At 41.4% G+C, this 25537-nt stretch overlaps 1 protein-coding gene across 4 annotated transcripts in view; it reads left to right on the forward strand.

Annotated features, from left to right (window-relative positions):
- Positions 1-1080: 1080 nt before the first annotated feature.
- LOC122871359 (SLIT-ROBO Rho GTPase-activating protein 1-like) overlaps positions 1081-25537 on the forward strand; it is a 36753-nt gene continuing 12296 nt past the window's right edge. Inside the window, exons 1-14 of one of the 4 annotated variants that reach the window (XM_044186387.1) lie at positions 1081-1358; positions 1558-1929; positions 10919-11114; positions 11336-11390; positions 11494-11601; positions 17632-17694; positions 18250-18447; positions 19558-19686; positions 20590-20811; positions 21533-21634; positions 23620-23817; positions 25001-25085; positions 25193-25220; positions 25332-25365. In XM_044186387.1, the coding sequence (XP_044042322.1) occupies positions 1863-1929; positions 10919-11114; positions 11336-11390; positions 11494-11601; positions 17632-17694; positions 18250-18447; positions 19558-19686; positions 20590-20811; positions 21533-21634; positions 23620-23817; positions 25001-25085; positions 25193-25220; positions 25332-25365 (1485 nt within the window). In that variant the 5' untranslated portion in view covers positions 1081-1358; positions 1558-1862. The other 3 variants (XM_044186389.1, XM_044186386.1, XM_044186388.1) reach the window with 3 other exon arrangements.

The raw sequence follows: 25537 nt of genomic DNA on the forward strand, positions 1-25537 counted from the left end.
ACCTCTTTGGGCCTCAAACAGTTGTTTAAATGAAACCATGTGAGAAGTTTAGAGGGGAAATGTCTGCTAACAACTCCGAGACTTCTGAAACATGACGAGGAGACACAACCGGACGCTTCTTCTTTGTAAGAGGTCACAAGCCAAAAACATTGGGAACAACTGGTTTAATCTTTAGCAACGTGTGCATTACGTGTGTTATTGTGATACGTTTGTATTGTAAGCTTATCGTATGTTTTTTATGTGAAATCTTCCTGTAATCTGAAAAGTAACAAGCAACTATAGCTGTAAAATAAATGTAAGTACAATGTTTCCCTCTGAGATGTTGTGGAGTAGAATTATAAAGTACCTCACAACTGTACTTAAAGCACAGTACTTGAGTAAATGTTCTTAGTTACTTTCCCCCATGCACATAGCAGGTGCCCTCACCATCAAACCTGACTGATTAAGACGTGCAGGTTGATATTTCATTACATTCTTAAAGTTATGTGGTTAACTTGCTTATTCAGTGCTGCAGTACGAATGGATTTAGCCCCCTTCCCTCAATGATCTGTTCAAAGTCAATGAAGTCAGACTTTAATAGAAAGAGTACATGTTGTAAAAAATTAACATCCTTCCCAGGTTATCATTTTTATTTCGAACACCTTCCTTACAAAAATAGGCCATGTGATTTCAAGGTTTCTGTGGCAAGGTGAAAATAAAACCTTGTGTCACAAATCTCACAATTAGAAGTCAAACTATTAGTCGGTTAATCGATTAGCTGATCGACAGACAGTTAAGAAAGTTTTGGGCTGATGATTGGGCAAGACAAGCTATTTGAAGACATGGACTTTAGGAAATTGTAACAGGCATTTCATAGACCAAACAATGAATCAAGAAAATAATCAGCAGATGAATCAATCATGAAAAATAAACGTAGTTGCAGCCCTACTTACAATTTCCAAAGGATTTATCTGTCTGTCACTGCCAAACTTTAGGTGGTAGTACTGGGCCACTCATGGCAGTTAGGCCTTTCTGAGGTGGTGACAGAGAAAGAATGTAGAAATCCTCGATTTAAACACACATAAAGTATTTGGAGAAGAGATTTTACTCCATCACTGCTCCATTCGGGGTTCAAAATCATGTGCAGTGTATTTCCAGGATGCTCCGAGACTCACTGGTCACCTCAGCTGTCAATCATGTCTCTAATCCCGCCTCCAGCGCGGACACACCCATTTCCTCACCGGCCTTTCATTTACCGGTTATTGGTATTATCTTCACGCGCGTAGACTGGTCCGGTGTGTGTGCGCGCGCGCGTGCGCGGCTGCATGTGTGAAAGGTTACGGCGGGGTGAAGATAACATCAAACAGCGTCTCAGCGGGGTGTGTGTGTGTGTGTGTGTGTGTGTGGGGTCCATTGCATTTCTACCTAGTGGGCGTGTGCCCGCTCCTCCCTCCCTGCAGACCGGTGCATGTGTGTGCATGCGCGCGGGTGTGATTGAATGTTTGCACGAGCTTCACGGGAAGAAAACAGAAGCTAATTGTGCAGCTTTTTATCACATTCTCGTGTTTTTATCGGCAGGATGGCTTTTGCGGGTCCTCGCGGCGGCGGCGGTCACGTGTGGGTAATTTCTCTCTGAGTGTGCGTGATTTTTCACGCGCGTGCTCCCCCCTCCTCTTCCTCCTCCTCCTCCTCCTCCTGCTCCTGCTCCTCAGCGTGGAGGTGCGGGGCCACTACTGGCTGTGTTGTTGCGGCACTGGATGGATCTAACGGGCATGTTTGCGGGTGAAGCCTCGGGCGGTGAACACGGAGGGAAATAAAACGGGATTTTTTTAAGAATTGTTTTCCCTCCTTACCTGCTGGCCAGTCACCTCCACTGTGGCGACATGTCAAACTCAAACAAAAGCAAGAAGGACAAAGAAATCCTCGCTGAATACGAGAGCCAAGTGAAAGGTAAGATCATCATTTTAAGACACATTGTTTTAACATTAACACCTCTCGCACCTCTGCACCCAATTCTCGCTGTCACACCCACCTTTTCTCACCTATGCATGCTCACACAAACCAGCCACACACACACACACACACACACACACACCTGTCTGCCAGCATGTTCACCACTCATGCCAATGCATTGAATTCAGCCGTGTGCAGGGTGTGTAGGGAGCTGACACCTCACCATGAGACGTCAGGATTTCTGGGTTCATCCTGAGTGCTGCATGGCGCCTGAGGGGGGAGGAGGATGGGTTATGTGTGTGTGTGTGTGTGTGTGTGTGTGTGGAGGGGGGTGTATCTATTCTGCAGAGCACCTTGATCTCTTTCTCCCGTGTATGTGTGTGTGTGTGTGAGAGAGCAGGTGGGTTTTACACTCAGACCTGAGGCGAGTGTGTCCTCGTCTCTGGCCGTCTGGGAGTCTTTCTATTGGTATTCCTCTGAGGCTGTGACTGCAGCAGTGTGTGTGTGTGTGTGTGTGTGTTTGTGGTCTCCATAGATTACCTGATGGACTGGGGACATGTTTTAGGTGACAAACTCAGTCCTGAAATAGTGGTTGCCGTGACCGTGGGACAACCTCCTCTCCTCCTCCTCCTCCTGGTCCTCCTCCTCTACTTACTCCTCCTTCTGGCGCCATGGTTACCATCATTCCTGCTACGTTGGGGCGGTGACGGACAAGTCAAATGACCTTTTAGTAAAACTACAACAGGCTGCCTCATTTTCTGAACCAGAGGGGTGATGAGATGTTCGTAAACCACCTTGTTGTGCACCTCTTTACCTGCAAAGACCTGCTGTAGAGGCACAGTTCAAAATGTCCGACCTTTACCAGTGCGACACCTTATTCAGACACCTGCAAATACCATTGGAGACAGCCAGGGCACAACCTTTCTTGTTCAACCTCCGAATCTCTGACAAGATTTATTCATCTCATTCGCTCTTCCCACTCCACATGGCTCTTCACACTTCCATATTGTCACCTACGCCCACACCATCACCAGCACCACCGCCACAACCATCACTTTCAGCGTCTAAAATGAACCGCTCTCGCTTTTTCACCTAAATCAACGGTATGAGGAGGAGGAAATGTGTGTTTACTCTACACAAGATTACCTTTTTTTTTTTCAAAGTTCAAATTGTCAAAATCCAAGCTGCTTCATTCAGAAATAATTTCTCTCCTCACATGCACACTCTCTCCCTCCTTTCTTTCTTTCCTTCCTTCCTTGTCTCTCCTTCACCCTGCTGTGCTCTTTCGGTGTGACATACCATTTTCTGTACACAAACACTTGCACACAATGAATCGACAGAGTTTGAGTGATTAAATTTAATGGAGAGTAGTGGAGTGTGTGTGTCTTGTTTATATACACACTGATCCCTGTGTGTGTGTGTGTGTGTGTGTGGCCCTTGCTCTGGCACCCTGCCAAAACACACTCGGGGATGCCCTGCATTGAAATGACCGCTCAGTTAAAGCCCCCTGCTCCTCCGCCGACCGGCCCTCTCTGCGTCCTGTCGCCTCCTGCCGAGAGCCGAGCATATAGATCTGCGTTGTAACTATGTGCTTTCCAAGTCTGCCTCCCTGTTCTGGCTCCTGATTGGTCGATGCAGGAGGTGGTATGTAATGTATACACAGGAGGTGGCCGCCGCTCTCTCACGAGGGGGTGAGGTCTACTTGCCGAGGTGAGGTGAGCGGAAAAGTAGCAGAGAGATTATGCACAGTGCTGAGGATACATATTTCTATGCTTGATAATGCTCCGGTGCACTGAGCGTGCTCCGGATATTTGGAGCGTCACCTCCCCTGTCTGAATGAGATGAGGATCGTCTTAATGAGAAAATGGAAGTGAAAAAGAGAAAAGAGCTGTGCGGGGGGCAGAGATGTTTCCTGCTGCATGCTGCGGCTGCAGCTCTTGTTTTTGCCTGCGTCTGCATGCAGGTGATTAGTGACCTCACATCTGCATACCTGCAAGCCAAACAGAGAGGAAGGGATGGAAGGAGGGGAGTAGATGAAGTGACTCTTCACTGAGTAAAATGTTCTGGAGGGCCGAATCAAAGGCCCCAATCAGTGTGTGTGTGTGTGTGTGTGTGTTTCTTGATGATCGAGCGGCACTCTGCCCCCATGTCCTTGGACCTGGTTGTCATGGTAACGGCCACCTCGGGAAGACGGTGTGAGCTTCCTGTTCCTGTGACATCACACACACATATATAATTATATGTATATACACACACACACACACACACACACACACACAGATAAACACTTTTTCTCATTATAAAAGTGAACAGAGACGCGGTTGGGGTGGATAAGATGGACGTAATGAATCATTCAGGAGGATAATTAACGAATTCGTCACTGGCTGGAAGTGAAGAGGACCTCCACCAGTTTGAGAGGCTCAGAGGATGGAAGGAAGTCAGCCATCTGAGAATAGACGATGCAGTTAATGATAATTTTCATTATCAGTTAATGTGACAGTTACTTTATGGACTTAATTGATGAGTCGTCTATAAAATTCCATAAAACAGTGAAAAATGTCCGTTTCGCTGAGCCCAAGGTGACGTCTTCAAATAGCTTTTTCTTCCTCTGAACGATGGTCCAACATCCTACAGGACAAAGGAAAGCAACAAATCTTCACATTTGAGAAGCTGGAACCAGAGAATTCTGACTAATGACTCGATCAAAAGTGTTGCAGATTAATTTTTTCTTTTAATTGATTAATCAATTTATTGTGCCAACTTAAAATTGCACAAAGTTGACAAGCAGTATAAAGCGCTCTGCGATGCTTTCCCCCCTACAGATCTGGTCCCGATCACATTGAGGCGTTTTGTTTTTTTTTCGTGTTAACCATCGACAGCTGCCACAAAAACACAGAGATAACAGACAAACAAATGTGAAACCTTATCCGAGACTCTAAGCACCCCAGTATTGTTCCTCCTAAGTGTTCTGTGACATCAAACAGCGCATCAAGAACTGCAAGGCTCAGCAGACCTTGTCTCTGCTCTTGGAGGAGCAATTTCAGGGGCCCGTGGTTCCTGAAGTATAAATCCCATTCATTTTTCCCATAGACAACGGGAGGTGACGGGCAGTTGAAGCACTTCCGAGGCTTGGATAGACATGAATGGTTCTTTGATAAAAAGTCAAAGGTAAAATCTTGTGTACATAAAAGCTTTGGGGAAGAAGTTAACTACAACTCTCACGGTGCTTTTTTAGCAAGAAACATCCAATCACAGACCTTAAAATTCTGTTCTATTCACTGTTGGATTCTGGGTTAATTTTCGGTGAATTCAGCAACTGTGTGCTTTGGTCACAATTTCAACGACAAAGCGTTTGGTTACCACTCTGACCTTTAAATTCACACATGAATTAGGGTGTTTTTTGTTCTGTTTTCTGCTCTGTCTGTGCTGGAACTGATCATTAAACTGGATGTCTGTTCTCTGCTTAGCTGAATCATCTGGTACTGACAGTCTATAGCTGCGTGTGATAACCTGCACAACGATGACAGCCTTGCAGGTGGTGCACGTCTTTTGTTGCTCGGCTGTCTTGCGCACAAAGTCCCTAAAAACATGAAGTTTCAGTCATAAAGTCCCAAAAAAATTTGAGATTTAATTTTTTGTTCACATCACCCAGCCGTAACTGCACGGAGGCTGGTTTAATTTGAGATTAAATCTTAAAACGTTTTGGCACTGGAGATAAATCGGACGATTTCAGTGTGGGAACCAACCAGACAAGTACTGACGGACAGAGCAATACTTTTGATGAAATCAAGTGTCGTCGAGTGTTTCTAGATGTACAAAGAGAATGCAGTTAAAATCATTTCACAGCTGGAGCTAGACACCCGTCGTCTCCAGGTGCTCATCAAGGTTTTTGGTTTCATACTCGTGCACATGGTGTTTTTTTTTCTACTTTAAATGTTCTGTTGTTTTGATCTCAACACGTTACAGGCTTTTTGGGATCTGTTCCAGCTTTTATAAGCGGCCTCAGACCAGAGCTGTGTGCACATAATCTCACTAATGTGGAGTATCCGAGGTGATTGAAATTAATCTTGTTAAACTTTGTCCAGGACTCAGGTAGTGATGACGTGACTGATCCAAATTTTAAGCCGGCATTGATGGTGTTAAGAGCGGCAAATGTAAAAGATTGCATGCGATAAAAAGCAGCCAAATGGACTTCTGTTTGTGTGAACGTGGCAAAATGTCACTTTGAACAAAATTAACGTTTAATCTTGAAATTGATGATTGTGCAACTTCCTCATCCTCCTTACCAGTTTCACGCTTTGACCTTCGATGGTGCATGACCATCCTGTCGGCAAGAGCAACAAAACGTTCTCTGTAGAGCTTTCAGATTGAATCAGTCCAGAGATTTCACGAGACAAATTCTTTATGCTCGGTATATTGTCTGCATACTTTGTGCTGTGCTGACTATAGCTCCTCTGATCAAAGAGGCTGAGTCTTGTCTTTGGGGGTGTTACGAGGACACACGAGGAGGTTTCTAAGAAGAAGCGTTTCAGACATCAAAAGGTAAAGTGCGGCGGATTTCCTCCTTTCACGTTCAGTTGACTGTGATCCAAGCCGAAGGAGTTTCATTGATACAATCTCGCCTCCTCAGTGGATCCGCTTGAATCCTCTTCATTTTCTGCAACAGCAAACCAAATTGTTTTTCTTTCCCACACTCCACTGCTGCAGCTAACACTTATTTTCATTATCAGTTAATCAACAGACAGTTAATGTGATTATTTTCTTGTTTTAATGTTTGGTTTATAAATTGGCAGAAAATAGTGAAAAATGCAAATCATAATCAAGGTCACATCTTCAAATTATTTGTGTCCAAAACCCAGATACTCAGATACTCAGAAGTGAAGCAGTGGTTCCTCACATTGGAGAAACTGGAACTAGCAAATGCTTGTGATTTTTGTTTCAACAAGTCAACAACCATGCTAGCACCTCTGTGAGGCTGTACTTTAGCACAGAGGTGCTTTGAGCTAAATGCTAACGCCAGCATGCTAACATGCTCATAATGACAATGCTAACATGCTGACGTTGAGCAGGTGTAAAGTTTACTATGTTCCATGTACCATGTTAGTTTAGCGTGTTAGCATGCTAACATTTGCTAATTAGCACTAAACACAAAGTACAGCTGAGGCTGATGGGAATGCCATTTTTTGCAGGTATTTGGTCATAAACCAAAGTATTGGACAAATGAACTGACCTGATGATGGCGCTAGAGGGAAAGTCAGAGGATCACCAAAGTTATTACAACTCATCTTCAGGGGAACAGGACTGTCTGTAGAAACTTTCACGGCAATCCATCTGATAGTTGTGTAAATATTTCAGTGTGGAGTCTCTGGAGCAGCTCTGCCTCTGATAGACGTTTATGCAAAGTCTCACATCATTTTGCTTAACGTTTACACTCTTTGATGTGGTGTCTGAAATCCCCACGGAAAGTATGAATGGGGTTTGCAAGAAAAGCAAGTCTGCTCCACAGAGCTTCACTAGCGTGTTTGTTTTATTCCACGAAATAAAATCAATCACCTTTGAGAATATTTGGCCTTTAGTTACTAAATATTGACTGTTGTAAGTGAAATGCTAAACTTTTGGGAGAGAGGATCACAACAATCATTCACTCTCTGGTAATTTGATGTAATAAGTTAAATATGAAGTAGCAATGAAAATGTGCATATAAAGAGGTCTGCTTTCTATAATAATGGTTGCAAAACTCTATAAAAGCAGGTAAAACAAACTTCTCCAATGAGATTCTGCTGGATTAAGTTTAACCCCCGTTATTTTGGCATTTTTTACAGATCCTAAAAGAAAAATGATGGAAAAGACAACTTCTGTCTGTAGCCTCTTAAAGCAAAACTCAATTAAAACATTTAAAAAAGCCAATGACAAAGCTTTTCATAACCAGATGTTAAGCTGAACCACCGTCTACAAGATAAAGTACGACAAAACGTCCCGATATTTGAATGGAAGGGACATTTTTACACTTTGGTTTTTGTATGATGTAAATAAACATTAATTTGTGAGTTTTAGAGGTGCTGGTAGGTGGATGTTGCACAGAGCCAGGCTAGCTGTTTCCCCCTATTTCCAGTCTTTGTGCTAAGCTAAGCTAACTGGCCGCTGGCTGTAGCAGCAGACCTGAGAGTGTTATTGATCTTCTGTCATCTGACTCTCGCAATAGGTATCGAACTATTCCTTTAACCATAACAGAGCATAAAGCATCAGTAGTGTTGCTATGGTTGCATCTCAACAGAGGCTCAACACCAATTTAGAGGAGTGATTAAATCGTTTACCATTGGGACACCTCGAACCATATTTGGGATGTCCTGATTGGCCAACCAGCCAATCAGAAACAAGTATTTTCCCTGCCAGGGTAAGATGTGTTACAGCCATTGGGGACTCAGAGCAGCAAAGCAGACATTCATTTATATGAAAGTGTTGCAGCTTAACACACACACACACTGTGTGAGAGCAACATGAAATGGCAGCCATTTTAAATTAGTAAGCTAACAGCAGCAAAGCCAGAATCAATATACACACACAAGCACGTACAGTAATAGAGAGAGAGTTTCATAGACTTGTGCGGACCAAAGGCCATGGCAATTTTTCTAGAGAGATCTATGAAGCATGTCTGGCAAACTGTGTGTGTGTGTGTGTGTGTGTGTGTGTGTGTGTGTGTGTGTGTGTCGATGCGGCAGATTCTTAGCTCTTGTCTTCACCTTCCTCATCACATGGTTCACACACAGTGTGTGGTTGCCAAGACAACAGGTAGTGGAGTGGATAGGGTCCCCCAGGGATTGGTGTGTGTCTGTCTGTCTGTGTGTGTGTGTGTGTGTGTGTGTGTGTGTGTGAGAGAGAGAGAGAGAGAGAGAGGTGGGGTTATCATTGTGTATTCTGTACCCGCTCTCTCCCTCCTGCTGCAGATAGATCCAGCTCTGAAACAGCACGACCAGTGAAGCATGCAGGCAGGCATTACCATGCTGACTGTAGGACTGACTGATAGTGTGCGTGTGTGTGTGTGCGTGTGTGTGTGTGTGCATGTGGAGAGTGTTTATGTGTGTGGGTTTTTTAATGCAGTCAGAGGATGTCGTCCAAGGTGACTCCTCTAAGAAAAATGGACAGTCTTCATCAGTACTTATAAGGGATTAAAGAGACAGAGAGAGTGAAGGGGGGAAGAGGGGTGTTGCTGAACAATTAGCTGATTTAATTGATTAGTTGAAAGACCAAAAATTAATCAATTTATTGTTATTTATCAAGAAAACACGCTAAACATTCGCTGTTTCCAGCTTCTCAGATATGAGGATCCTGTTCTGTTTTATGTTGCTGTAAACTGAATATCTTTGGACTGTTAGAGGGACAAAACAAGCAATTTGAAGACGTCTCTTTGGGCTCTGAGAATTTTTTTTGGATAAATTTGAAAGACTTTTAGCCACACCAGAGGCATGACGCTATAGATATCAATGTAGGTCTCTTTGTTGGTCCACCACTTTGGTCCAGACTTAAATATCTCAACAACTATTGGATGAATCGTTATTAAATTTGGTGCAGACATTCATGTTCCCCAGAGGAAGAATCATACTGAGTTTGATGATCCTCTGACCTTCCCTCTAGCGTCACCATGAGGTTGACATCTATGGTTTTGAGTGAAATGTCTCAACAAGTGTTGGATGGATTGCTATTAAATGTGGTACAAACCTTCATGTTCCCCTCTGAATGAATTTTAATCTCTTTGGTGATTGCTTACTTTTCATCATCAGGTCAAAATTTGAAATTGCCCAACACATTGCAAAACTAATAACATTCCCATCAGGTTTAGCTGTACTTTATGTATTTTTTGAGCTAATTGGCAAATATTAGCATGCTAAACTAAACTTAACATCAGCATGTTAGCATGCTGACGTTAGGATTTAGCTTAAAACGGGAGAAACCCGGGGAAAATGGGAGTGTTGGCAGGTATGGTCTCATCGCTCTGAAACAGCTGAGCCAATCACAGAGAAACGTGATGAAAACAGCTCAACAAATGGAAAGTCGCTTCTACAGATGATCTACATTAATGATAGAAAAATGGTGATGAATCCGTTTGTATGGCCACATCAATATTTCAGTTTTAATTCTTCTGTATCTCACGTTGTATATTGTCGCATCATACTGTAAAATGTGACACAGCATCGTTTGCACCGTTATTCATTTCATGAATAAAACATGAAAGGGCACTTTTGCTAAAAGAAAGTTGGAAAAGAGGCGCTGACACACCGGATTAATGAGCTGCTGTAACCAGACGTCTCCCGCATAAATAACATTCAGTTCAGTTATAACTGACCCGTCTGATGTGTGTAGAGGTGTGTGTTTATTCTGTAGCAGCCTGGTGTTGTTTTTGATTTAATGAACTGAAGGAGAAGCTTTTCATACAGTATAAAGCAGCTGTGGACAACAGATACTGTTGTTTTATAGATAAATACAGACTGATTTCCCGGCGTTCCTGCTTTAACCACATTAAACGTTATTTACTCAAAGTGTTTAGTTTGCTTTTTGTTGATAAAATCATCAGATTGCCTGCGGAGTGATGTTGCTCCAGAAACAGACCGCCCACCTGTTTGTTTCTCTCCTCTCACCTGTGCACCGTGCGCTCTGCGTTGGGAACCTAAATACCACACAGACGGGCAAAGCGAACTTCATGGTCAGGAAAATACCAAACGGTCGGAGGCCTGCTTGCTCTTGGTTGTTGCGCCGCCACGAAAATATGGCCCATAGTCTTGTTTTTCACTGCATGAGAACAACAGGATGAATGAACTATACAAAAGCAAAGATAGATGATCTGCCATCTTTGTGGAGGTAAAATGAAAGATTTAATGGATTTCACAATACTGCCTCTAAAAACATTCCACTTATCTGCCATGGATAAACAAATTGCGACAAGTGTCTAATTCACGACGACATCCATCGGTGTGTTTGTGTGTGTGTGTAGATGTGCGGGCCCAGTTGGTGGAGCAGCAGCGCTGTCTGGAGCAGCAGACAGAGATGCGAGTCCAGCTGCTTCAGGACCTGCAGGACTTCTTCAGGAAGAAGGCCGAGATCGAAACCGAATACTCCAGAAACCTGGAGAAGCTCGCGGAGAGGTTCATGGCCAAAACACGCAGCACGAAAGACCATCAGCAATACAAGTAGGACTGTGTGTGTGTGTGTTGGCGAAAATTCATTTTTACTAAGAAATCAACGCATATATCATTGGTGTTTGTTGTGATTTGTGTACTATTTGGTAAAAAGTGTAATTGTTACCAGCTGCAACAGTAGGGTGATAACTGTTAACACAGAAGGTGTACTTGGCAGAAAATGGAGTGTTTTTGCGTCGTTTAAAGGATCTTTCTCTCTCTCTCTCTTCCAGAAAGGATCAAAACCTGCTCTCTCCAGTGAACTGCTGGTACTTGCTGTTAAACCAGGTCGGTTGCATGTGTTTGTGTGTTTGCTTGAGAACTTTTTTATAATAGAAAATATGAAAAAAAATCAGAGATATTCCTCCACCCCCCTCTCTCTCCTTTCCAGGTGAGGAGGGAGAGTAAGGACCACGCCACCCTCAGTGACCTCTACCTGAACAACGTCATCACCCGTCTCACACACATCAGCGAGGACTCTGCCCGCCTGCTGAAGAGGGTGAGCTGATATTCATTATTCCTCTGTGCCATAGAGCTCCATTGTTGTTCAAAAACTACTGGACACACACACTGTAGTTTATTTTGACTCAATCCCACATACACCATCCTGCGGCCCCAAATAATAATAAGAATAATAATAATAAACTTTATTTATAGAGCACTTATCAAAACAAAGTACAAAGTGCTTCACAGAGAGAGAAATAAAAGACCACAGTAAATGATAAAATACATAAAGGACAAAATCAAAATAAGAGATAATAACAATAAATTAAAAACCAATAAAATAAACAGACAGCTCAGATAAGATCAGGATATGCTTTCCGATAAAAATGCGTTTTGAGAAGAGACTTAAAAGAAGACACTGACTCAGACAACCTCATTTCTTCCAAATACTCACTAGAGCACCAAATGTGGATTAATCCGCCGCTGAAAATAGTTCCCAACAAATATGCCATTTCCTCCTGTTTGTTTGATTAAAAACTACACCGAGCAGCTGTTTTAGGACATTTCTGAGGCTTTTTCAAAAATGAAACTATATATTGACCATGAATACACAGTGCTTTAGGACAGCAACTAGCAATTATTTTTCTTATTAATTCATATATCGTTTATTTTCTCTGTTAATTCATTTATTCTTTGATCTATAAAATATCAGAGAAAATATCAGAGAATGACAATTTCCTAAATCCTAACGTGACGTTGTCAAATTGTTAGTTTTGTCTAGCCAACTGTCTTAAACAAATATATTCAGTTTATTATCACAAAAGACAAAGAAAAGCAGCAACTCCTCACATTTGAGAAGCTGGAACCAGTGAATATTTGGCAATTTTGAAAAAAAAAATTAAAAAAGACGAATGATTATCAAAGTAGTTGCAGATAAAAATGTTCTGTCTATCGACTAAACAATTAATTGTTGAGCTCTACAGCCAGTGTTGCCAGATTGGGTCATTTATATATACACACAAAAACAACCTTCCTTAAATGAAAATTAAAAATGGTGCTACTTTAATGACGACTGGACAGGTTTTAGGCTCTTTTTGTCAGGATGGAAAAGCTTCTGACGCGGCCCATCGTGGGACCTCCGTAATAAGCTGTAGTTAAGGTGATGTTTTATTGCCTATATAAAGCAAACGTTTTATTGTAAATCTATATAAATGTTCCAGTAGAAGACCCCACATCCCCTCTGTGTCGGGCTTTAAATCTGCCGCAGTCACCAGTAATGGTTTGTGAAGTGAAGCATGTACACTGGCTGTGCAAAAGGGGGGGAAAGCAAAATCTGATGAATCCTGCAGTTTTCTTTACATGTGTTATTTTTTGTAGAAAAAATGTATTCTTTATTCATTGATATGTTAAATCCTGCATTCAAAATCTTAAGTAAAAGTACTGAAGTATCATCAGAAAAATGTACTTAAAGTATGAAAAGTAATATTGCTCATTATGCAGAGAAATGGCTTCTTTGGTGGTGTTTTCTATTAAATGATTGAGTCCTAAAACCTCATTTTCTTAAAACAAGTGAACAAATCTTTAATTGCCGTTAAACGATATTTTAGTTTTTATTTTAAATCAACTTATGTAAAACTTTACAAAACAAAACGGTGCATGCTTCTTTTTTTTTTAAATGTCCTAGAAACGAGGGTCCCCAGTCTCATAAAGACATGTTTTTTTATAATTATGTCCTTTTTATTTTAAATCAATTTGTTAAAAAAAAAAAGCTTGAAGCCAGAGAGAATGAGGCAGGTTGCTGCACTAGAATTATGAAAAATTTAATTTTAGAAAATGCTTAAAGTATAAATGAAAGTGAGACTCTGTAACTAGCGCCCCCTACAACATTTCAACGAAGTAGCCCTCGCACTATGTTTCAGCTACATGTACGAAATTTGGGAGGCAAATAGGAAATAACACAATCTTTGTCTTCCAAAAGCTGATTTGACGCTACAGCCTCAGTTGGTCTGGTATGACCAGTAGCTTATGGTGGCTAATGCTAGCAAACTATAGATAGATATTGCTGTGTATTACACTGAGTATTTTCTGTTATCACATATTTGTCACTTGGGCACAGCAGTTGCTGCTCAGCTAAAGTTGCATCGTCTAGCTTTAAAAACAGGTTGGAATATTCTTAATGTTCAGCACTTGCAGATTTTGTGCCTTTTATTAGAATAGAATAAGATTTTATGGATTAATTTAAGGACTAAAATGACTGCAGTGCATCGTGTTCTATAAACCAAATGTAAAATCTCAATCTGCAAAAAAGAAATAGTAACTAAAGCTGTCAGATAAATGTAGTGAAGTGAAAAGTACAATATTTTAGAAGTAGAAAGGAGCAGAAAAATGAAATACTTAAGGACAAGTATCTCAGTATTTACACAAGTACCAGCTGTGGAAGACGTATTCAAATCATTTACTTACACAGAAGTATTCACAACAAAATGTACTTATCTTGTACTTAGTATCCAAAGTAAAAGTACTCATTATGCAGAGTGCATACTGTCAGTGTTATACTATTATGTTACATGTTGTCATTGGTGAAGGTGGAGATTATTTATATAACTAGTTTAATCTGTAACGATGGACCATATTTTATAAACTGATCATGTGTTAAGAATGTAAATGTGAGTGTTAATTTGAAAAGTAATTATAGCTCTTCTTAAATAAATGTAGTGGAGTAGAAGTATAAAGTAAGATAAAATGGAAAGATTCTAAATTGTACTTACGTACAGTGCTTGAGTAAATGTACCTTGTTACTTTGCACCACTGGGAGTTTTCCTTGTGTGCCGACATCTAGGCTTGTTATGTTTTTCATACGGCTTCTTTTAAGTACACGAGTTGATTCTAATGAAAAGTAAAGTCAGCGTTCCCATGAGGTCTGTTAGGCTGCCTCGGAGTTTAACAAATTAAACACGCACCCACACGCACGCTCTTAACCGCCTCCAACTTTAGCTCGGCGTGTTCATTATTAATCTCTCTTCCGGCTCGTCTTTTATTCATGCTAACTAAAGTGCAGCGGCTGCCAGCAGCTATAAGCAGTAAGACCTCCATCACATCACTACATCCTCTCAGAAACTCTGTTCTGGAGAGGGACTCTGGGAGGAGACAGACGGCTCAGTGGCCATGACAACGCTGACAGCCCCGTGGCCATGGCGACGGGCTCAGCTGATCTTTTCTCAGCGGGCGCTATGGGAACGAGATTCATCCATCCTGGGATTCCACAGTCATTTGGCATAATGTAATATTAATGCGGCGCCACGCTGCCACATAACTCCCCAAACTGGAGGGGCTGTTTAATGCATGAGACTGAAGTGCAGGCGGCAGAGCTCGGCTTGTTTCATTTATGAATTCATTTGTTTATGTGTGGTCAAATCCATTTATTTATCTGATGCTGGTCGGCCTGCCTGATGGATCACCAGTGTTTCTTTACACTGTGGAAGAAGTGCTCAGACCCTTTAATTAAAGTGGCTATAATCAGTATTTTTGTAATAACAATGCATCAAATGGAAACAATATGAAAGGTGTCTCTCGTCAGTCGTAAAGGAAGTATTCAGATCCTTTACTTAAGTGAAAGTACTAACACCACGCTGTGAAAATACTCCACTACAAGTAAAAGTCCTGCATTCAAAACCTTACTATAAGTAAAAGTATTATCTGTACTTAAAGTATCAAAAGTAAAAGTACTCATTGTGCAGTGGATTCATATTCCTGCTGCATTCATGTGTGTGTTGCATTTTTACTGCTGCAGATGTTTCAGGTTGAGCTCATTTTAACTGCTTTATATACTGTTGGGTAGTTTAACCTGCAGCAATGCATCATGGTCTATAAGGTCATCACGTGTTTGTAGCGTCGCCGTCCTGTGAGAACCACGTATCTCTAAAAAGTCTCCCTGAGCTCAGAGAAACAGCCTGTTTTCAGCTCTGTGACGATGCGTTTTCCAGCTGATCCGAGGGGGGGTTAAAGAGTTTATTCAGCTTCAGGAGGAGGAGAGTTTTCTCAGCACATGAAGGAAACTCTTCATCCTTCAGCTCATCACAAACACTCACAATCACCACTGCAGATACATGGTTTTCACTGGACAGGAAGGAAAAATTGTAATCTAAAGCTGTCAGACAAATGTAATGAAGTAAAAAGTACAATATTTACCTCTGAGATATAATGGAGTAGAAGTATAAAGTCGCATAAAATGGAAATACTTGAGTAAATGTTCCTAATTACTTTCCACCATTGTTTCTGGTAGTGATGAATGACCAGCTGAATCTGCAGCTCCACTCGGCTTTATAGTGAGTTTCAGCTCATTGTTTATCTGTCCGGCCCACAACTTTACTGTTTTAGTTCACTATCAGCGCTCTCATAGCGTCGTTTTCAGAGCTTTAAAAAGCCGCTGAACACGAGCTGCTCAGCAGCAAACAGCAGACAGACGCAGTCAGAGTCCAGCTGGTGAACATAGCGGAGCATCTAGCAGCTAAAGAGCCAGATATTTCCCTCAGGAGCTGCTTAACTGTTTTCTAACAAGTTGGCCACATCAACATAAAGGTACCCTGGAGAGTTTTTGAGCTTTAGTAGTACTCTGGAGCTGTTTTCCATGAGTGGGACACTGTTTTATATGTCTCATGTATGTGGGTGACGCGATACACAATCCTGCCAATGGTTTCACACTTTTCCACTGATCTAAAGGTGGCAGTAACACACCAAGAAACGCATGTATTCACATGCGTTTGTGTGTTAGACCCCAGGGTCTCACAGGGAGTTTTGGTAAGTAACACTGAATGTAAAAATATCTTTTGTTGGTTTACAAGAAAACGCAGATAATATGTCAATGTTGTGTTTACAACTTGCTTCGTGCTGCCCCCAAGTGGCCAAAAAAATTATCAGTTATTGCAGGTTTAAGTACCAATTACTCCAGTAAAAGTCCTACAGTCAATATCCTACTTAAGTAGAAGTACAGAAGTATTATCAGCAAAATGTACTTAAAATATCAAGTTAAAAACACAAGATAGATTAAATGATCATTTTACAACACAGGGTTGTATAACGAGATTTTGATTGTAGTTCCTTTTATGCTACTCGAAAACAAATATTATGTACAAAAATTATATACAGTCGATTAATGAATATATAATAAGTCGTAGAAATAAAAGTTATTTTACATGGAGTGCTGAGGATGAGTTGAGGAGACTCGGCAGCAGGGTGAACTGGCTGTGGCTGGGGGGGGGGGGTACATTTCATCACCCGCTGCAGAGCCCTCCGGTCCTGGGCCGTGCACATCCCATGATGATGTTTCCAGTCATGATGCTTTCTGCTCCTCTGTAAAAGTTAATAAGAACTTTAAGTCTCCTTAAGAAATACAGCCGTTTCTGAGCTTTCTTTACCGGGGTGGAGATGTGAGAGGAAATGCACTGATGCATCAATATTAGAGCAGCATTTTACTCTTGTAGCTCCTCCCGGTGGAGCTGGTTTTATCTACTTTATATACAGTTAGCTAGTTTAGTCCAGTGGTTCCCAACCTAGGGGTCGGGCCCCTCCAAAGAGTCACCAGATAAATCTGAGGGGTCGTGAGATGATTAATGGGAGAGGAAAGAAGAAGAAACAAAGTTCTGAAACACAAATCTGTTTTAATTTTTTGGACTTTTCTCTAATCTTTGCTTTTTTATGAAATGATAGAGAGTTTTACCTTTTTGGGCCTCAAACTGTTACTGAAATGAAACCACCTGAGAAGTTTAGAGGGGAAATATCTCTTTGGTAGAACTGCTAACAACTCAGAGACATCTGAAACACGACAAAGAAACAACTAAACACTTTGTGAGGGGTCACTCGCCAAACATGTTGAAAACTTTTGTTTGTATTTAGTAATTTTATCACATGTATTTTATGTAAAATCTTAATCTGAGAAGTAACTATATCTATCAGATAAATGTAGTGCAGTAAAAAGTACAATATTTCCCTCTGAAATGTGTTGGAGTAGAAGTTTAAAGTCATATTGTGTGAATGCATGTATTTACCTTGTGCTGATGATATTTTTCTCTCTTTACTCCTCTGTTAGAGTAAGGAGATCATCTTCCAGCTTCAGGAAGACCTCATGAAGCTGCTGAATGAGCTTTACACTGTAAGTGGAACAAACTGTATTCATCTGTGAAGACAATGGTGGATTCTGGGAGTCTAAAAGCAGGATGTCAGCAGGTCTTTGAAAATTCTTTAAAAGGCCTTAAAGGAAAACAATTTAGTACTACTTGAGTACAAGCATCGCCTGAAAGGTTGAAATATAACAATACAGAAACTGGGCCATAGAAAAGTCATATTTATATTTTAAAAGCTCAAAAAGCATCCGTTTTAAATGCAAAATTGGCCACCAGGCAGAAGTCCTCGCTGCGTTACATTCAGAGATGTTCATGAACATCTGCTTTTTGTATGACATTATTTTCAGGTCTGCAAAGAGGCTTACAGGATAAAATCTGCTGATTTTTGTCTGTCAAATGTCAAGGTTTATTTGTAGTCAGAGTGCCGGCCTTAAAAGCTTCTTGTCCAAACACTGAAAATCAGATTAGAGTGAGCCCGATAACCTTGAGGAGTAAACAGTCCTGGCTGCAGTGTAATGTTGTTTTCCAGTTTTTGTGGTCCATTTGGTTCAGAGGCTGTGTTATCATGTGCTGCTGTTACCTAGGTGATGAAGACATATCACATGTACCACGTGGAGACGATCAGTGCGGAAACCAAGCTGCGGGAGGCGGAGCGTCAGGAGGGGCGCGTGAAGGGCGTGTCGGGGACGGGTGGAGGGGTGGAGCCTGTGTTCGGCCTACGGATAGAAGAGCGCCACCAGAGACGCAACGCCGCCCGCAAGATGGAGAAGATGAGAGAGAAGGTACGGGGTGCATCTCAACTCCCTTTACTGCATCCACGTTTTCCTCACTTGCGTCTTTTCTTCACGTCTTTGTCCTTCCCACTGAGGAGCCGAGGGAAGTTGCAAGGAAAGAGGAAAGATGTTTTTAGAGAAATGAAACGTCCTCTCCTCTCAGTCGTCATCTGAAGCAACATCACACACTAAAAATCAGTTGGGGAGGGAAAGATACTGCGTGAGGTGAATTTGAGTCAAAAATCGCACTCTCAGAGTCATAACTCTGTCAAATCTTAACACACAGACATGAAACACATGTTGATATCATTCAGTGTGACTTACACTTCCCAAGGATATCATTACATCTGATGTCCATCAAGAATAAACGTCCATAAATCCTCTTAGAAATCATAGAACTTGCCTGAGAATCATTACATTTTTAAGTTTTCTTCAGTATCAAAGTAATCCAGTGATAGTTGTCTGTACATCTATGGGTACGCTGCAAACAGGAACTGCTAATAGCTAATTCGGCGTACTTTTAATGGTGCTTTTAATTTGCTAAAATGTAAAGATATATAGGCAATATATATAAACAGGGCTGAAAAGAGAATACCAGTACCTATTCTTGACTTCCTCCATTTTGACACAAAAGGCAAATTTCACACTGAGCTAAGGACAAGCAGCTCTTCATGCATTTAAATTACAGGAGGATCAGAGTTCACAGAAAAACAGCAGGTCATTGCAGCTGTAATTATTACTGGGGTGGAGGTGAAAACTTACCCACGTAGGAGATTAAAATCACTGACAGGCACAGGTAATGTTAAATTCACCCCACCTCTCCTCAGAAATAAATCCAGTCCGAATGGAGCTTTAGCCTTATTTTTTATGTTACTGTTGGATTATTTACGTAAACTGTTATTATCTACTCTAGCTCTTTTTAAACTTACTTGTCACTTTGATACTGATTGTTAATAATATTTGTATCCTTTGCAGTTTTGAATCTTATATGCACATCGTTTTGTACAACTAACAATGAATTTGTGAGGGTTTTAAGGTAAAACTTGAGCTTGTTGTGTCTGGGTGCACACAATCTAACCAACAGTTTCCTCTTTTCATGACTGTTTCTTTCTTCATTAGAGGAAGGCAAAGTACTCAGAGAACAAACTGAAGACTCTTAAAGCCAGGAATGAGTATCTGTTGACTCTGGAGGCCACCAACGCCTCCGTGTTTAAATACTACATCCACGACCTGCCCGATATCATAGACGTGAGTACACATTTGTGGCACAAACTATCTGTTCATCACTGGAGACGTCGGTGGATTTTGTGAGTGTAAAAGCAGAGTGAAGAAGAAAGTTTCTGTATGTGCCCTGCAGTGAAATCTGGACTCATTTTTATAACAGAGAAACTAGACGTGATGTCACATAAGGGAGAGTGGCCAAGCTAAGTTTAACTATGATAATTATGGATCCCAGGGCTAGTTATGATACTAAGGAAGTTGGAAATACATATTTATACGTATATGACGGACTACATCCAGTGTGTGAAATACCAAGGGTCTCGGCCTCCATAATTAACACCTGACGCTGAAGATGAAAAAGTCGCATTCATTTTTCCCATAGACAATATACGTGACTCACAGTTGGAGCACTTCTACATCTTGGACTGGCATGAAACTCTCCATATTAAATAATCAGTACGAAAGATGAAACATCCGATCACAGAGCATAACATTTCTGTCACGTGCGCCGACAACTGTGAAACTGCAGGCTAAATTAACTCACTTGGGTCAGTTTTGGATGAATTCAGCAACTACAATGCCATGTTTTGTAAACAAATTTGACAGCGAAGCATTTTGACTTCAGTAATGCTCTGATTCGCGCCTCTGACTGGCTTCTTCTCCACAGTAACAGCAGGAGAGGCTCATGGGTATTGTAGTATTTTGAGCCGTCCGCCAAACCGACGGACGAAACATGATTTCTCAGAAACAAAGTTGAAGTAATTAAAGCTGGAGGCTATAACATAAACCTATAAGATGGTTACATGATCCGGAGGAGTCCTGTGAGGATAACGTTTAAAGAAACATTTAAAATGGGAATACAGAATGGGGAAAAAACACTTGATTTCACACTTGTGATAAACATGTTTCCTCCATCTGCCCGTGTCTCAGTGCTGTGACCTAGGGTACCACTCCAGTCTGAGCCGGGCTCTGAGGACCTACCTATCGGCTGAACTGAGCCTCGAAGCCTCCAGGAGGGCGGGTCTGGAGGTGCTGGAGGGGGCCGTGGAGGGCCTGGACCCCGCCCGCGACAGGCAGCGTCTGCTGGGGCTCTACCCGACTGCCTTCTGCCCCCCACAACGCTTCGGCTTCCAGGCCCACATGGGCGACGCAGTCAGTATACCGTAATATCAACCAGATGTTTGCAAACACACCTGGGAGTCCAGTTTTAACTGAGAGGGATGTATTTCAGAAAGGGAGAGTAAAGGAATTTGGTAAATTCTCCAGGGAAGTTTTACAACTCAAGAGTCACATTTAGTCAAATTTTGCGATTATTTTTGGAGACGGTGTGACAAAACTTTATGAATAAAACGAAAGCCTTCTTGAAAAATGTTTGTGGTATTGACATTCTCAATCTATGATTTCCTAAAAAACAATAAAAGACAGTCCACAAATTCTGATGTGGACAAAAGTAAGAATTGCTTACAAAGTTTATGTGCATGTGCATCTACTAGTTGGTTAGCAGAGACAGAAATGACAAAAGGAAGAAAAACTAACTGCAAGTGAATTTCTTTGTGCCTTTTAGTCAAAAATTATACATTTTGTGGACATTAAAGATGGAAAGAAAGTATTACTATGTTCTGAATTTTGATTTAAATGTTGCTGCTAAGTTTGCACCGCTGCTACTACACGTTTCAGTTTATTATTTTGGGTCACAGAAATGCTCCGATTGTTAATAGAAAGTCATGAAATGGGCACTGGTCAGAATCCTGACACATAAACTTCACTAGAATTAAATTGGAATATGCACTACCAGGTCCACATGAGCACATATTTGAGTTTTTTTCTTGACAGCGATTTCCTGATTGTCCTGTCTTGTTCCTCTTCCTGTCAGGTGACCCAGATTGGCTCCCAGCCGCAGGTCCAGGCTGAGCTCAGCCTCCGCCTCACACAGCTCCAGACCCGCCTGGCGTCTCTGAAGATAGAGAATGAAGAGGTCAGACACACAAATACACACACAAACCAAAATGATGGTCAGAACTTCCAAATTTACTACGACATACAGTAATTATCTGTGACATAAAGAAGCCATGCTTACTAATATATTTTTAGTAGAGATAATTGACCACTCCCCTGAACAGTGATTGTCCAATCATAGCTTAGCAACTATAACTAGTCACAGAAGGCCTGTCAAGCTTTGCCCTAGCCAATCAGAAGCAAGGGACATGTCTGTCGTGCCTTAGTCATTTTCAGTCACCACAGAAGCTGTTGTAACATTTGCTAGGAGGAATTAACGTTACTTACAACAACCTGCACAGCTTTGTCAGTGTCTCTACTCTTGTCGTCATTTCTGTGGCCATTTTTCTCCGGCACAGGAAGATGCCTCCTTTCTTAATCCTGCCTCCAAAACTCTGATTAGCACGGCTGTTTCCCAACAAGGGAAACAGCTGAGCTGAGCTCAGTGACAGATGTATTTGAATCGCTGAAAATATCAGAGATGTGGGCTAAGATTCAGAGGTCTGGAATCAGACCTGCGCTTCATGAAAAGTCATAAAATTTGTTTGGATTTATCCCCTGGAGACCATTAATGTCTGCACTAACTTTCCTGGTAATTTGTCCAATAGTTGTTGAGATATTTCACTCTGGCCCTAAGGGTTGAACCAACACATGGCCAAAGTAAATGTTTTTCTGACAGTTACAAACTTTGCACAAAGTTATGGTGATTTATACTGTTCTAATGGGGTGATAATGTAGCAGATGTAGCCTCTAAAAATAAACTGGTGCCATCTGAAGGCGACTCGGTGCTGCAGTCTGTGGCGTCGTCACTGTTGTTGTGGAGCAGACTGGAGTGTTGTGTGCACAGAGGGCAGCTGTTAACTCACCCTGAAGGGCATAAAAATGCTGAAGGAGTCTGGATTAATGAGCTGCATCTGCATGTCTCAGCAGCTTACAAATACACACACATAGACACAGAAACTCCCTGATTATCATATACAAATAAAAACACTTTTACACCCATTATCCTCTCTGTAAATACAAACACACTTTGCATATGAAGTATACATAAACAGAGCTGTTGTGCGTGAACACACATACTTCATCAAACGTTTTGGAAAATGAAACTCCACCCTAAAACAATTACTAATTCATAACTCCATTGAAGCCTTGTGCAGTAATTACATTTATTTAGGTGTTCAGTCAAGTGCTCATATGACCCTGCAAAGTCGTCCTTCCACACAGGAGGAGCACAAAGCTTGAGTTTAGTGTTGTTTTAAGGTGGAAAAATAGATTCACATGCAGCTATGGGCTCATATTCAAGTGTCCTAACTGGCTAAAGTTTCTCAGAGTAATTTGTGACTGACCTTGTGCAGGATACACAAAAAACCAAGGTCCTCACTACCTTACAGCCACAGTAAAAAAATGCAGCTTTGTAACAGTGAGGATTTGGGTCTGTCACACCACTTTTGGGAGTAATAAATTTAACTTTGATCCCTCTTACAGCACAAATCATGGGTTTAAGTATTCATTATCATTCATTTAGGCAACTTATTTAATTAAAATTATCAGGCTTTTATGATTTCATCATTGCACAGTATAGAGAGCCGAAGTCATGATGTCACTTCCTGTCTAGCCTCTGTTCCACTAGCTTCTGTAACTCAATTAAATCTCTCATTCAGCATTTCTTTCATCAAGCTTCAGAGGACGATAGTAAAACACGTTATCTTTGAAATTCCTTTCACATTCTTTATGGGGTGAATAGATTTGGTGTAAAAGGTTTGATTATAGAGTCGGACAATATGATGATATATACCGCGATATTATAGACATTTACACGAAGGACGTTGATTTGTCAGGTATTTAACTCCAAAACAAACAGAAGAGATTTCTCAGTTTCCACCACCTTTCGTTCAAGTGGAAAAATACAAGCTAGTCCTTTTCAAAACCTGTTTTTTTTTTAGTCCATTTTCTGTCCCCCTCCAGGTGAAGAAGACCTGGGGTGCGACTCTGACCACCCTGCAGGACATGACGGTGCTGGACGATTACGACGTCTCCCAGAGCTTCACCCACAGCCCGTCCTCCGAGTCGGTCAAGTCCAGCGTGTCGGACGGCTACTTGAACAAACCAAGTCTGGCTAAGAGACGGGCCAACCAGCAGGAGACGGAGCTCTTCTACTTCACTGTGAGCCAACAGCAGAGCGTAACGTTCGTACTTCAAGAGTAACTTAGGCTGAAAAGCGGTGTTGCTGCCCTCTGCTGGATAAAAGTTTCAAGCCTGTTTCATCTCTGGTTGGGCGTGGTCAGAAGTGTGCTCTGTTGCATCCAACTGTGATGTCACTGGGTCCTGGAGTACACCTGTACATCATTGCAGCTAGGTGACAATTTAAACCACTAGAGGTCAGCAAAAGCAAGATTTACAGGAGGTGTTAAGTTACTCTTTAACGATGATGGTAGCAGTGGCGGCTGGTGATTATTTACCTGGTTGGGGCTACTTACACACTAACAGTGTTGTTGTCTAGCTTGGTGCACTAAGCTTTGACTCCAACTATAGAAGACACTTCATCCAACAGCTCAGCTTGGATACTCACTTAATCTATCAATTTTCTCAGCAAGCAGGAAGATCCTCTAAAAAACCAAACAAATCTTGGACTTGAAAAAAATGTCAGCATAAACATAATAAAATATTGTTTTGACTTGATTGTCATATTCTGCTTTTCTGCTTAAAGACTTGATAGTGATAGTTACAGCAATGCTAATATATAATAGTGCATATAATGGAGGTGGTGGTAATGGCTACTGTGTGTCCTACCAGGCTACCGTACAACGGCTATATGTAAACAGGAAGTAGTTGAATAAAGTCAGCGCTCACAAATATTAGACCTGATATAATACTTTATTTCTTAAAAGAGTGGAATAGAGCGGCTAAAAGTCTTTCTAACAATAAGCTGCAATTAGTTATAGCGCGAGAAATGCAAACAGTAACAGCCTCCCTTGTGTGAGGACTTGATTGGCTATTCCGCCAGTCACTCATGAATCCCATTATTGGCTGTCTTCTGCTCCATTTTTACACCCATTGACTTGCATTAGATGGAAGGGATCAGGAGGAAGCTAGTGTTGAATTAGTGTTTATGGAAAAGAAAATACAAAACAGACTCATTTTTGCAATTAATTCATACTGTTCATACAGTACTGTCATCTTCATTTAAAGCCATATTAAAGTAAAAAGTCATTCATTTTAAATGTTTAATAATAATTTATTAAGCTTGTTGACACTGAATTAAGCTTGGGGAGCCTCATGTGTGCCCTCTATTGGATACACAGTGAACTGAACGTCTATATTTGTGTTTTTATTATTCAATCCTCAGAAATTCCGCGAGTATCTGGAGGGAAGTAATCTAATTTCCAAACTCCAGGCCAAACATGACATACTGAAGAAAGCTTTAGCAGAGGGTAAGACATACAGAAACTCTCTCTCACTTGTCTTCTGCTTATATTTAATACACACGATTACCGTCGGCATGTCTTGCCTTTAAAGCTGTCTTTTTTTTTTCTTACAGGATATAAAGCTGAACTGCTGACTACCAGGTATTATTTCATGTCGCAGCTAATAATAATAAGTGTTACTTCCCCTCCCACCACTTCAGTTTGAGCTCTGAACTGAAACACCTCTCTCTCTCCTCTTTCTGCTCATTACAGTCGTGGGCGGAAGAACTCCCATAGCAAGCACCAGGTAGAGTTTCACTTCTATCAGGCTTCAGGTTGTTTCTCTGTGTGTTTGTGGTAATAGCTGACAGTGAAGGGCATAATTTCCACTGGGGACGGAGGGTACATGTCCCCCTCACTTTACAAAATCCCCCAGATCGAGTTCCTGAAATTCAGATGAGAGAAAACAGGAGCTAATA

Source organism: Siniperca chuatsi, linkage group LG23 (assembly GCF_020085105.1).
Source record: "Siniperca chuatsi isolate FFG_IHB_CAS linkage group LG23, ASM2008510v1, whole genome shotgun sequence".
NCBI classification, from domain to species: domain Eukaryota; kingdom Metazoa; phylum Chordata; class Actinopteri; order Centrarchiformes; family Sinipercidae; genus Siniperca; species Siniperca chuatsi.